Genomic DNA, 12,936 nt, shown 5'->3' with positions numbered 1-12,936 from the left:
TGGTGGGATGGGAAGGCACTGGCTAAGCCAGTGGTCTTGAGACAGGGAGGAAGGCAGTTTGGGGTGGCAGCGATGGGAGGGGATGCTCCCAGGGCTCATATGTGGGTTATTCTGGGTGTGAAGGGATATGGGGCAGGGCAGGTACAGCACCCCAGCTGCTGCTCGCTCCCAGGTGGTGGCCACAAAACACAAGATTTTATTTTGGTTTGGGGATGGATTTTTTTTTTTCCTTCCGTTATTTTTGGTTTACATTTTCTTTTCCCCATGAGAGTTTTGCTGGGGGAATGCAATGAAATTAAAAATAGACGAAATTCAGCTCTGCTGTGCAAGGGGTTGCTGGGAAGCCAACATCCATCACAGCTTCCTGCTACCCCAAAGGGGACAACTCGGCTGCTCAGGCTCCAGGTGGGGGATGTCCCTTCACTGTCCCCCCACCCTGATGCGGTGTGGGGGCTGGGCACCCCTCGTGGCAGAAGGTGGCCCCCCAGGTACAGCAGATACCCACAGGGTGGGTGTTAAGACCAGGAAGCTGAAGGATGTAGCAGGGCTTCGGGATGCCATGTGGGGTTATCTGTGTATGCCGAGGGGTTGGGGCTGTCCCTGATCTGCCGGGTCGGTGTGGGGACCGAGGCACCAACACAGTAGAGTGGCACTTTGATCGAGCAGAGAAGGCAGCTCTGGACTCTAATTCCTTCATACATTTTTGTATTTATTTTTGGGAGGCCTATGTGAGCTGAAAATGCTTCTTTACTTGAGTCTCAGAAAACATCCTTCCCCTTGGGGACATCAAATATTTTATATTTTTTCAACTCAGACTTACTAGTGGGATAAAAAAGTTGGAGGGCTTCTCTGGTGATTACAGACATGCTCTCCAGGGTACGGAGGAAAATAGAGAACAAAGTGGATGTAGCTTTACTTGGAAATCCCCCAAGCCCTGTGAACTTGTCCTGGGCAATTACCCTTTCCTGGGAGCCAGCATTGCTCTGCAGGGAGCCATGTCTTGCAGCTCCTTGCTGGGCCACGATGTGCCAGTGGTCAGCCTGTTTTGAGGGCAGTCCAGGTGATGGGTGCCTGCTCGGGTATCCCTGAGCCGCGGGAGGAGCAGGATTGTCACCTAGTGGTTCTTCTCAACAGAAGGCTGAGGGCGCCCGTGCCACCAGAGACAGGCCTGCATTGCTCTCGCTGTTGATAGTGAGTCAGGAAAGGGACCGATGAGTGTACAAAGGCTGTTGCACCGCAGGCTGAACACGTGGAAAACACCAGGGAGGAACTTGCCAGGAGTAGGAATGACAAGGGCGGTCCTGTGCTAAAACATCTGAGCTAGTCCATGCAGGGAAGGGAGATGCAGCCATCGTGGTGTGGAGGGACTCCTGAAATGCAGGCTGTGGCTGGCAGCATGGCTCTGACATGCCAGTGACTGGAGCAGCACAGCTGGGCAGTGAAGCAAGACCGATTTAAAGCATTTGCTGGGAAGTCAATAAATAGGAGCCAAAAGGGATGAAGTGCTGGAAGATGTGATTTAAGATGGGATATTAAAAGCGACACAGTAAGCACAGCTTTCTTCCATGAAGGCCAAGAACCATCTCCAATACTCCTTGAAGTCAGTGGTGTGGCTCTCCCAGGCCTCCCGGGCTTTGACTTAGCCCCAGGGGGAGGTTTAAGTACTGGGTGTAAATACTGGAGAGGGTGTAGGAGAGCAGGCAGGGATGAAGGGGGAGGAATGGCATGAAACTAAGCAGAGGAGTGTTTGGACTGTAAATCCCCCCCGCCAGTGCAGCGCACTGGGCTGTTGCGCAGGGAGAGCTGCTGGTGCAGGCTCTGGCCATATCCCTCAGTGGCTCTCTGGCTTGTTGCTGCCTGGGGGCACCCACAAGGGAATTTCCCCTCTCAGGATGTAGGCTGAGCTCTGCAGCAGCCTTTGTATCACCAGTTGGTTTCCAAGTGGGGTGAGCAGCTGGGGGACTGCCCTGGGGGCTTGGGGGGCTCCTGGCCTGCCCCGGGACTGCTTGCTGGGGAAGGAATACCTGTGCTGGTGGGACGGAAGTGTGCACACTGCTAGTGGGTGTGCAAACCTGCAGCTCCTCCTCTCACTTTCCTCTTTCTTCCTCTGTCCTGACCCTCCATCTTACTTGGGTAAGGCAGAGCGGAGCAGCTTTATTCCTCTCCCCTCCCTGTGCTGCCACCATGGCATGACTATGCCGAGCTGTGTGCTGACAGAGAGAGCAAACACCTCTGCACCCCTTCCCTTTTACCTCACCTCTAGTGAATGTTTAACCAGGGATAAAAGGTGTGGTGTCAACAGCCTGGACCCAGCCCAGGGCAAATGGTGCTGCCAGGTGAGTGCCCTACGCTAGGGCAGGGCTCAGGAGGGGGTCCCCGGCACTGGTCCCCTGCCAGTGGTGCCCACGCTCCCCACCAGTCCCCAGCACGGATGTGAATCTCTCTGGCAGGCAGAGACGATGCCTCACGGGTGCTGGGCAGCTTCCCAAAGCAGCGGGCGTTGCTTCCTCAACGATCCTGGCTGGATTCGATAGCCACAACAGAAACAGAAGGGGCTGTGCCAGGAAAATGCACCAAACCCTCCCCGGCAGGATTTAGCCAGGAGGTTTCCTTGGGCTGCTGCTAATGGAAAGCTTGCAGAAAAGAGCAGATGATAGTGGAGACTTTGGCCAGACCATAAGCAGGGAGACTGAGGGAACAGTTCCTGGATGAAATCAGAAGAGATTTTCCATGTAGCTGGGACTTGGAGGGGTTGGAGAGGCGGGTGAGGGCTACCACACTCTTCTGTCCCAGATGGAAATCCCATATGCATTGCTGGTGGGGCCCTGCACAGGCAGCCCCACGCTGTGCCGGCAGCAGGGCTCACCCCATCCCCGCCGAGTCCCTGTGCCGGGGCAGCGCCTCGCCGAGCTGGGAGCTGCCCCGGGGCTCCTGCGCTTGCTATTGCTCATGCAGTGTAATATTAACTGCGTGATAATCATTCACACCGTGGCTCTTGAGGTTGAGAGCTGACCTGACAAGTGACTGCTGCCTTAACCTGTCTGGAAAAATTTTTATGGTTTCTGCTAGAAAAGCCGTGTGAGTGCCCGTGCCCACAGCGGGACGGACTCTGCACCGCATGCAGGAGGGCAGCAAACAGATGTTGGTGCAGCAGTGAGCATGTTTTGCAGGGTCAAACCCTGTGGGGCTTTAGAGTAGTAGTGGCAGCGTGTTGGCAGGTGTGCTGGGCTCCCCTGCCAGCCCAGGTGGCCCTTTCCGAGCCCCTTCCCTAAGCCCCCCGCTCCCGCACTGCCTTTCCTCCTGCTGTCCTGTTCCCAATTACTCCCAGCATTGGCCTATCAGCTTTATGAAGACGTACCCCAGAGTTTTTCCTTAGGGTGTAATTTGCCCTGACAGCTGCCTTCGTGCTGTTGTTTTCCTGGCCGGCCATTAATGGGATTAGCCGCATGTAAATCCGGAGGTGATGGAAGGCAAGGGGAGGGGGGGGGCACCAGCCCCCCGCCGTGATGTACCCTGTGCCACTTCAGCGCCACGGCGTTGGCATCCTGTGGGCCTTTTGAAGGGATCACATGTCTGGCAGCTCCCCCCAGCCTCTGCTGGGCTTTTTTTAAGTCACCCTATAATTTTCTTGTCAAATTAGAGTCCCATGAGGAGCTGGGCAGGGCATATTTTACAACAAATTGTCTTGGCTGAGTGGGCCCTTGATTTGCACAAGTGTGGGCTGAAATATGGCCGGGGAGGGAGATTTTGCAGGACTCAGAGTTGTGCGAGTGCTGGAAAAATGCTGGACCAGGGTGCCACCAGCCCCTGAGCTGTGCCTTCACCTTTGCATTGTCTCCCTGCTGTGCAAGTGTACTGGGGGGCCATGACGTGAGAAGTGTGGGAGCCCCTTCCCTGCTCCAGTGAGGGGGGGCAGGAGGGGAGACGGGAGCTGCCGCCCTGGCAGATGGGCTGGTATGCTACGTGGAAAGAACTGTTTTTTCTTTCTGTGTTAGCAAAACAAACCCAAATCAGCTTATGTTACCCGCCCTGCCTGCTAACATGCTGGTGACTTTTCCAGTCATTACTCCGGTTATCACCAGGGCCAAGTTGCTCGAGGGGGATATTGGGCAGGCAGCGTGTGCCCACAGCTCCGGTGTGCCCGAGAGCTCTCACCTTGCAACCCTGCCCCAAGAGCTCGGGAAACTTGGGGAGTCCTTGGGGGCTGCAAGGACCCTGCACCAAATATGCCACAGGTGGACCTGGGGAAGCTGGTGCTGGCTCTTGCTGGCGCTCGCTAAGGGACTGCGGAGGGGACCCTGCCCATAACGTCACCCAAACAAACAAATGGGACAGCCCAGATTTTTCTGAAGGCTGTTGCTATGACATTGGGGAGCGCTGGCGCCTGATGCTCTGGGATGGAGCCTCACCCACAGATTCCTATCAGAGGGCACAGACAGCTGAGGCGTGCTCTGCTCTAATGGTTAAATTAGCTGGAACAAGGTCTCCAGATAAGATAACGTTGTGGTTTGCTGAGGAGGCTGTTCTCCATTGGTGTTGGCTGGATTGTTTCCCTGGCAGGCGATGAACCTCGCTTTGAAGCGATGCTCTGGCTGGGACCTGGCTTTGCTGAAGACACCACCCCTGCCTCTCTCCCGCTGCTCCCTGGAGCCATCTCTGCCTAGCACCGGAGCTTGCCTGCTGCCTGCCCTTGCCCATGTCCATGGGCACGGCACCATGGGCAGTGTCCTACTGCAGGAGGCAACCTGGCTCCTGCTCCGAAACAGCTCACAGATGTTTGCATCATGGTTTTGGCTCCTGGGGGGACCTTGAATGGCAGAAGGAGCAGTGACCCCAAATGTTGGGCTGCTGCAGTGTTTCCAGCCAGCTCGCTCCAGCACAGGCTAATGGGGGCTCAGTTTATTGCTCTGCCACAGCACGCTGATGGGTTTCATACACCAGCATTAGGAGTGTTTATAGACTCGCTCCCTGTAAAACGAGCAAGAGGCCACATCCCACAGGCTCCTGAGGGGCTGCCGTGCTCCAGGAGCACCTGCAGCCCTCCCTCCCTCCCTCTCTCCCTCCTGCTAGGGGCCTCTGCCAGACGTCTTCACTGTGCTGCCCTGCTGCCGTGCGGGCCCACCGATCAGTGGGATGAGAGCGGGGTAGTGGCGGTGAGCAGGATGCACGTACGGCCCCGGTGGGGCATAGAAACTGGGGCTACTGACCCATGGCAACCTACACCCTGATACGGGCTCTCCGTAATTCCTGTAGGTTTGCACGGCGCACCACGTGCTGACACCGTGCTTTGGCTCGCCCCTTTGTGAAGCAGGTCGGGGGTAGCCCACAGTGTGCGCAGCTCCACAGCAGGGCTGGCCGGACTAAACCAGGGGGGCTGGGGGGGTGGCTGCCAGGCATAAAGCCCCGTGTGGGCAGGGCTGGCAGGGAGCAGCACGCGGCTTGGCGGCTCCTGCTTTGTGAGAGCTGCCGCCGGTTTTGTTCACACAACGCTCTGTTGTGTGAACAGTCTCCAGTAAGTGCGTGGGGGAACCGAGGGGAGGGGGTGGCTGGGCTCTGCTGCAGCTGGGTCAGTCGGCGTGCGGTGCCATGTGGGGGCACGGGCTGCCCTGACCGGGACAGGAGTGTTCCTGCTGCAGGCTGAGTGGTCCATGGGGACCAGCCACGGGGCTGGGCCGGCCAGAGGAGACCTGCGAGAGGCCAGTTTTCAGCTGCCCGCCGGCACAAAACCTGCCTTAAAAGGGAGCGCAGCTGGAGACGGCTGTCCTAGCCGGGCAGTGGCCTCAAAGCAGCCTGGCACCATGTGGGAGGGGAAGCAGGGCCACCGGAGAGGAGAGAGGACATGCCCTGTCCCCCTTATTTCATCATGGTGCCTGCTGCACCCTCCATGGTGCAGGGAGGGGGTCCTGGTCCGGGGAATGCAGCCAGGCACTCGTGGGGTGCTGCGGCTCGGTGCAGGGGGACGTGGCGTGGCTGAAATATGGTGCTTGAATGTGCGTGTGCTTCAGGGTGGGAAGGACAGGGAGGAGGCAGGGTGGGGGCAGCAGCCCTTGCAGGACACCTCTCTCCTCCCATGCTGTAAAGAAATGTCTCAGCATGACTCACGCCTTAGCCAGGAGCAGGCATCCCAGCGATGTCCCTTGCAGCAGCGTGCCGGAGGTGCTCCCCAGCCTGCCATGGGGCTGCCAGCACGCGGGGTGAGCCCGGGACCACGGGCAGCAGTGGGGAGCAGCAGCGGGTTGAGGGATCCCGCTGGGAAGGGAGGCTGGAGCCAGGCTGGCTCGTAAAGCAATCCCGGCTGAACCATGAACTGCGCTTCCAGGCTCGGCTTGCCGCCTCTCCTCCAGCACCCACGGGTGGGCTCCGGTGTCAGCAGGGCCCTGCTTGTGCGGAGGGAGGGTGAGGGGTGCCCTGCATTTCGGGAGGCAGACACTAGGCGTCCTGGTGCCGGGTTTCACAAGCCCTCATGACCTTTGCAGCACAGCAACGTGCCCTGGGGAGGATTGTTTCATACAAAACAGACCTTTGGATAGGCTTTTCATTTCCTTCGCAGCCAAGCACAAAGGAACAGTGAGTCCTCGCTCCAAATAAAATGACAGCAGTCAAGCGACACAGATGGGCTGGCTCTCTGGGGTGAGTGGAGCCACATCCCACACCCATGCTATTCCCGAGGTCCTGCAAGAGGGGGGCTACAGCCCTGCATCTCCCTCCTGCTTCATCTCATACCCCAAACTTCCCAATGGGCAGGAGATGCTGCCCCAGGGTCAATTTTACAGTCCCTAGGAGAAACAGATCTGTGCTTGGAGAGGGTGAGCACCGTGAATCTCCATCTGGGAGTGTGGTTAATTGACGGGTGCCAATCACACTTCCAGCCCCACTCAGAGAGGGGTTCTTGGCCACCCACACAGCACAAGTGTGGGCAGGGAGCAGGCAGGGAGCCAGGGAGCAGACACTCGGGGTGCAGAGGGGCAGGGCTGCAGAGTGTGGGGTGTGCAGGGGCTGTGGGGCGCAGTGGATATAGGGGTGCGAGGGGTATAGGGGTGCAAGGGACGTAGGGTGCAACTGGTGTAGGGCTGCAGGATGCAAAGGGCACGGGGGTGCAAGGGGTGCAGGAAATGCAGGTGGGAGGTGCAGGGGGAAGGGGTGCAGGGGCTGTAGGGGTGCAGGATGCAAGGGGTGCAGGGCCCCGCCCCGGGAGCCCCTGCAGGGCTGTGCCCCGGGCGGCTGCCTCCAGCTGCGGGCGGGGCCGCACATCTGGGCGGGGCGGCCGGGCAGTGACTCCGGCGGGGCCGGCGCGGAGCATCCCACAGCCCGTGCGAGCCGCGCCGAGCGAGCTGAGCCGCGCCCAGCCGAGCCGAGCCCAGCCGACACCATGCCCAAGTGCCCCCGCTGCCAGAAGGAGGTCTACTTCGGTAAGGGGTTCCCGCTCCCCCCGGCCGCCTCCACCCCCCCCGGGGACCGCAGGGCTGTCGGGCTGCTTCAGCCGGGGTGCCCCGATGCTGCACCCCGCCGGGCTTCAGGTCTCGGGGCACCCCGGTGCTGCGTGTCTGCGGGGCACCCTGGTGCTTCCAGGTCCCTGTGAACCCCGGCGCCGCGGGTCCTGGGTGCCCCGATGTTGTGCGCCCCAGCAATACAAATTCTTGGTGTGCCCCAAAGTTGCGCACCCCTGCGCTGTGGGTCCCCGGGGTGCCCCGGGTGAGTGGCCCTGTAAATCCACCCAAGGAGGTGCCTCGCTGCGGGGTGCAGGCTGCGGTGGGTGCTCCCAGGCTGCAGGTGTGGGAGCTAGCTCAGCCCCATTTCCTTCGCGGCATCGCACGCAGCTGTGCCAGCTCGGAGCCCAGAGGCCCGGCCGGTGCAGCCTTCTGCTCTGAAAGCCTGGGCAGGCGAGCAACCACCTTCCCAAGGGCAAATCCCGCCGTCGGGCACGTTCTTGTGTCAGTGGGTTGCCCACACGTTGTCCTGTGTGGTTTAGCACGGCGAGGTGACAGCCCTGGGGTGTTATTTTTAAGCCACCGTAGCCACAAGTCTTGTTGGGCTGCTGTCTGCTGCTGGGCTTCAGGCAGATGTCCTCCCTCTGAGCTGGGGTGCTGGAGCTCCAGGTTCCTGCCCCTTCTGGTGCCATGGTCCTGCTGTCCTGCCCGAGGATATCTGGGGGGTTTCAAGGCTCTCGCCCTTCTGGCAGCAGCTGCTGGCACAGGCAGACTCTGGCTGCCAGACCTCCCCACCTCCCCAGTTGAGCTGAACTTGAGGGGGTTTGCTGGGAGCAGCTTATACACAGTCCCTGCTTTTTAATTTACTAGAGATGAGGGGTCCAGGACCTGAGTGTCATCACTGACTTCTGCTCTCTCTGCCTTCTTTCTGCTCTGCTTGTGTGTATGCCCCAACTTCTACTCCTACTCTGCCAAAGAAATCGGAGGCTCAAATACAGGGGCTGCTCTCCCTGTCAAACAGCCGTGTCCGTTAGTGATGCCCACCCTGGGAAAGTGTGCTGGGGCTGGTGTGGGTGCTGCCTGGAGGGCTGCTCAGGATGTAGCTCTTGCCATTGGGGAACATCTCCGCCTAAACTTGAACTCGCTGCTTGCAGCCAGGCTTTGAGGTGGGGTTTTGACACAACACAGTTCATGGCTTCCTCCTGCAACCAAGGATCCTGTGCCATCTCATTTACCGGTGTGGCTTGATACCAGGGGCTTCCAAGGTGCTGGTGCCAGTGTCTGCCTTTCCCATGTCCCTGCAGATCTGTTTTGATGCCAGGCAGGGAGAGCTGGGTTTGCCGTGCCCGCAGGTGTGGCTGCAAGGTGCCAGACGGGGCCGTTTGACCAAGGAGGGGTTTGGCCCTGCACTTATCAGGCTGCTCTTATGAAACAGTCTCTGTTGATGCAGGGGCTGAGGAGGGTTCAAATGCTGCTGGAGGACTGAGCTTGGTGCCTGATTTCTGTCCCTGGTGATAAGGAGTGCTGGCAGAGGAGGCAGAGCAAGCCCTGCTTTGGGGCACCCCAGGGCTCTCAGAGTCTGGCGGTCCCACTTGGACGTGCCTCGGGCTGCTTTCAGCCAAATTGTGTCCGTAGAGAGCAGGGGTCAGGAGGAGATGATGCCAAGAGGAATAGGGATGGGGTTTGCATGGCCACCACCAGCTTTCCAGGGAAATTTCACCTGTGTGGCAGAGAGCTGGGGGGGACCCGCTGCAGCAAGCCTTGGCAGAGCTCTGGCCCAAATGTTGGTGTAAATGCTTGTGTGAGAGGTGGGGAGACTGAGCTTCCAGAAACCCTGTGATGGGATGGCTCAGCCACGGGCCAGGCTCGGGCTCCTGGGGCTGCCCGGGGGGAGAACACTGTGGCCCCTGCTGATCTGCAGGCACAGGAGGCTCTTTGTGCTGCTGGGGGATGGCAGCGGGGCTGCCTCATGGCATTTGGGCACTGCCCCCACTCCCACCTCTGCAGCCGCCAGCTTGCTCCTTGCATAAGCTGTTGTGGGCATATTTGGACTCCAAAGAAGAGGTGCCTCAGGCTGCCAAGGACCCCCCTGGGGCACACGCTGCCAGCAACAGCTCCGTCCCATTGCTTGACCTCCTTTTGCAGGCATGGGGAGAGTGCTCAGACCTGGCTCTGACAGAGTTCCTGTGGAAAGCTCTGCTTTATCACTTAATAAATCCCCAGGAGTGCAGCTGCCGCTATGAAGAGCACGTGTCTGCAGAAAATACCCTCATCCCCCACCGTGCCACAATTAAAAGCCACCCTGTGTTCCCCTCTCTCTCTATAAACATGTCCTGGCTCCAGCAAACAGCATGTTGTGTCCCCCCCGCAGCCGCCTGAACCCCAGCCAAACTCCAGCCCCACTCTGGCTTGCCATGGTGTGTGCAGAATTGGAGCTGTGGCCAGGATGCTGGTGGCGGGAGAGGACTGGTTTGTGTTGGCTTTGACTCCCTGGTCCTCTCCAGCATCCCCCCGTTCATCCCTGCCAACTCTGCCTGGGCTCCAGCTGGCTGGGGAGAAATTCACCCCAGCAGGTGATGTTGGAAGAGGGGAGGTCCCCAAATCTTTGGAAGTTGGTCCGTCTGCATTTATGCAGCGATGTTCACCCTGGGCATGGCACTGCTGTTTGGGATCCAGGCGCCTGGATATGCAGAGCAATGTGTGTGCACCGTGAGCACTTGGGATTGAAACACGGTGCCCTCTGTCCTGGACAAATAAATAGACTTGAGAAAATGCCCAGAAATGTCCTCCCTAGAGTTGATGACAGGGAGGCCAACCTGCCAAAACCAACTTGTTGTGCCTGTTCAGTGCCTCAACTAACCCATCTCCTTTCCGTGGCAGCCGAGAAGGTGTCTTCTCTGGGGAAGGACTGGCACCGGCCCTGCTTGAGATGCGAGAAGTGTAACAAGACCCTGACATCTGGAGGCCATGCAGAGGTGAGGTTTGCTGCCCAGGAGGTCCCTGTCGGCTGCAGCTAGGGGCTGCAGGAGGTGTGGGATGGGCAGAGATGGGGCTGAAGGGTGGTCGGGGCTGATGCTCTTTCTCTGTCCCTGCAGCATGACGGCAAGCCGTACTGCAACCATCCCTGCTATGCCGCCTTGTTTGGGCCCAAAGGTAGAGTGCTGAGGCTGGGGTTTGGGAGGGAGGGGAAGGGGGCTCAGGGCACCCATCTTTTGGCGAGGTGCATCCCTCGGTGTGCTCACCTTCCCACCGCGATGCTGACCCCACTCTGTCTCTCTTCCAGGGTTTGGCCGGGGAGGAGCCGAGAGCCACACATTCAAGTAAACCTCAGGTTGGTGCCTGCCCTTGGAGCTCCCCTCTGCCTCCGGCTCCGTGGGCTGGCTGGGGGTGTCCCCCCTAGGCACGCAGGGAAGGCAGGGGCACGGCAGCATGTCTCCGGGCTGGTTGTGACTCCCAGCCCTCATGCTGGTGCTCGGGAGCAACCTGCTGGGTGCCAGCTCCTCCTCTCCGCCAGCCCCAAGCGACCGGCAGCACCCGCTTAGCTCCGGCAGCGGACACCAAAGGCTTTTGCTTTGTGGCCTGTCAACAAAGACAGGGTCTGTCCTGGAGCACCGTTGCCCTTGGGATGTCTCTGCTCCCAGCCCAGCCTGACTTCATCCGCCCCTCTCTTCCATCCCTCTCCAGGTCTGACGGCCAGGAGCACAGCCTGAAGACAGCACAAACGCACTGCGACAGACATGCATTTTTATTTTTAATTCACTCTGTACTAGACTAGCACGTTAAAAGCAATAAGTAACCAAGGCTGGGGCTGGTGTGAAGAGGGGCTCCACTCCAGATGGAGCACTGCCGGGGTGGGGGCGTTGGGACGCCCTGCTGGGTAGGAAATTTGGCTGGTATTGCTGAAGGCCGCCTGGAGAGGAGACCGCACCCTTCCAGCTAAAACTCAGCCCTGCTTCTGGCACACAGCTCTTGTGGCTGGGCCCACAGTTGTATTCTCAGTCTTTAATAAACACAGACCAAAAGATGCTTCCCCCATGTAGCAGCTGTGCTCTCTGTAACGGGGGTCATGAGGGACTCGCTTGTGAAGTGTTTGCCACTCGCTTAAGGACCCCACATGGCCTCTGGATTGAGCCCCACACTGTATGATGGCTCCATGTGCTTTTGTTCCTGGTGTGGCATGGGGTCCTGCCCTTGGCTGCCCACCCCAGGGGCTGCCTGAGCCTTGCAGGGCGAGAGCACCCCCCCAGTGCTGTGGGCACCAGGGCTGAGCACGCCCCAAGGGAAGGGGTGGTGGGTGTCATGCCGATGCTTGTCCGGGATCGGGGTCTCCCTGAGCTCGGGGGGAAGGTCCTACCCCACCCATGGCCTCACTGGGCCTGTGCCATGACATTTGCAGAAGTCTACAGCGTGGTGGCTCCTGCTGTGAGTCACGTCTTGTTGCCTGCGGCTGTCATGGGGTTAAAGCAGAGGCATGCAGTGCTGCTGGATGAGGGTCTGAGACTGCTGACCTGAGGTCTCAGTAGCACTTAACAGACTCCTGGCCATGCCCCAGCCCCGGCAGTGCCTGCTGGAAAACCATGCCTGTGGCCAGTCCCCAGCTCACTGTTTCTGGACCCAAGATGGCGCTTTGCAGCCCTCAGTGGGGCACAGAGGTGTCTTGCTGGGAGGTGGTTGACTGTCACATTAGGAAAACCTGATATTTGCTGCTTTCGCTCTGAGCAGCCACACAAAAAGGCCAAATAAAGCAGAGATTACTGGTGAGGCAGAGCCAGCCTCCCTTGGTAGGGAAAGCAAAGGTGCAGTGTTACAAAGTGAGAGCTGGCTTGCAAGCGCTTTGCTCTTTCGTGTTTCAACCTCTCTGACCCTCTAGAAGAACAGCACTGACAGATGTAAAAGATGTCAACTTGAGAGATGTTTCTAAAATGGTTTCTTAACCATGACTTTTCCTAACCTGAACCACCCCATTTACATATCCAGAGATATTTCATAACACACTGGGATATTTTTGTCTACAGTTTATGAATGCATTTCCTTAGAGACTGCTCTGCATCTTACTGTCACGCCAGCCGGCCTGGGACTTGGCCAAACCCCTCAGGGGTCAGAGGTGCATGTCCAATGTCAAAATCTTTGGTGTCAAAAGCAGCCCAATCTGATAAGCATCTTAAAACTTCCCATGTGTTTGATGTCAAAAGGCTCTGCACTCACTAGGCACACTTCAGTGGGACAAACTTGACCAGCCGGCGCTGCCTTGCCTCCCACCCAGTTAGCACAACAAACACGGGTGTCTGTGTCAAAGGCAAACCCTGGCTATCGCTGTCTGGCCACCACCACATCTCCCAGACAGCCAGGGCTCGTAGGGCCCCCTGCCCTCCCACTCCCACCGCTGCCCTTGCCAGCAGCCTCCTGGGGGTGCCAGCACCCATGGCTCCTGGCCAGTGAGACACAGTCCTGCTCTGCACTGCTGCTGGCACCCAGCCCACCCCTGGGGCACTGGGACATGGCTTTCCTC

General features: G+C 58.8%; 1 protein-coding gene across 1 annotated transcript; it reads left to right on the top strand.

Annotated features, from left to right (window-relative positions):
* Positions 1-7,284: 7,284 nt before the first annotated feature.
* CRIP1 (cysteine rich protein 1) lies at positions 7,285-11,457 on the top strand. Its single transcript, XM_074832809.1, has 5 exons — positions 7,285-7,409; positions 10,308-10,402; positions 10,523-10,580; positions 10,711-10,758; positions 11,112-11,457. Exons 1-4 carry the CDS (start codon positions 7,370-7,372, stop codon positions 10,749-10,751), a joined length of 234 nt encoding a protein of 77 aa, XP_074688910.1. The 5' UTR covers positions 7,285-7,369; the 3' UTR covers positions 10,752-10,758; positions 11,112-11,457.
* Positions 11,458-12,936: the final 1,479 nt, after the last annotated feature.

This window comes from Strix aluco, chromosome 8 (assembly GCF_031877795.1).
Source record: "Strix aluco isolate bStrAlu1 chromosome 8, bStrAlu1.hap1, whole genome shotgun sequence".
In the NCBI taxonomy this organism is placed as follows: domain Eukaryota; kingdom Metazoa; phylum Chordata; class Aves; order Strigiformes; family Strigidae; genus Strix; species Strix aluco.
Note: the sequence above shows the minus strand (reverse complement) of the source record. Positions and strands in the feature narration are given on the sequence as shown.

What these genes read in the sequence shown, in the direction of transcription:
- CRIP1 (XM_074832809.1), top strand. Translation starts at nt 7,370, where the DNA reads ATGCCCAAGTGCCCCCGCTGCCAGAAGGAGGTCTACTTCG. An exon ending in CCAGAAGGAGGTCTACTTCG is followed by an intron (nt 7,410 to 10,307) that starts GTAAGGGGTTCC and finishes TTTCCGTGGCAG; the next exon opens with CCGAGAAGGTGTCTTCTCTG. An exon ending in CATCTGGAGGCCATGCAGAG is followed by an intron (nt 10,403 to 10,522) that starts GTGAGGTTTGCT and finishes CTGTCCCTGCAG; the next exon opens with CATGACGGCAAGCCGTACTG.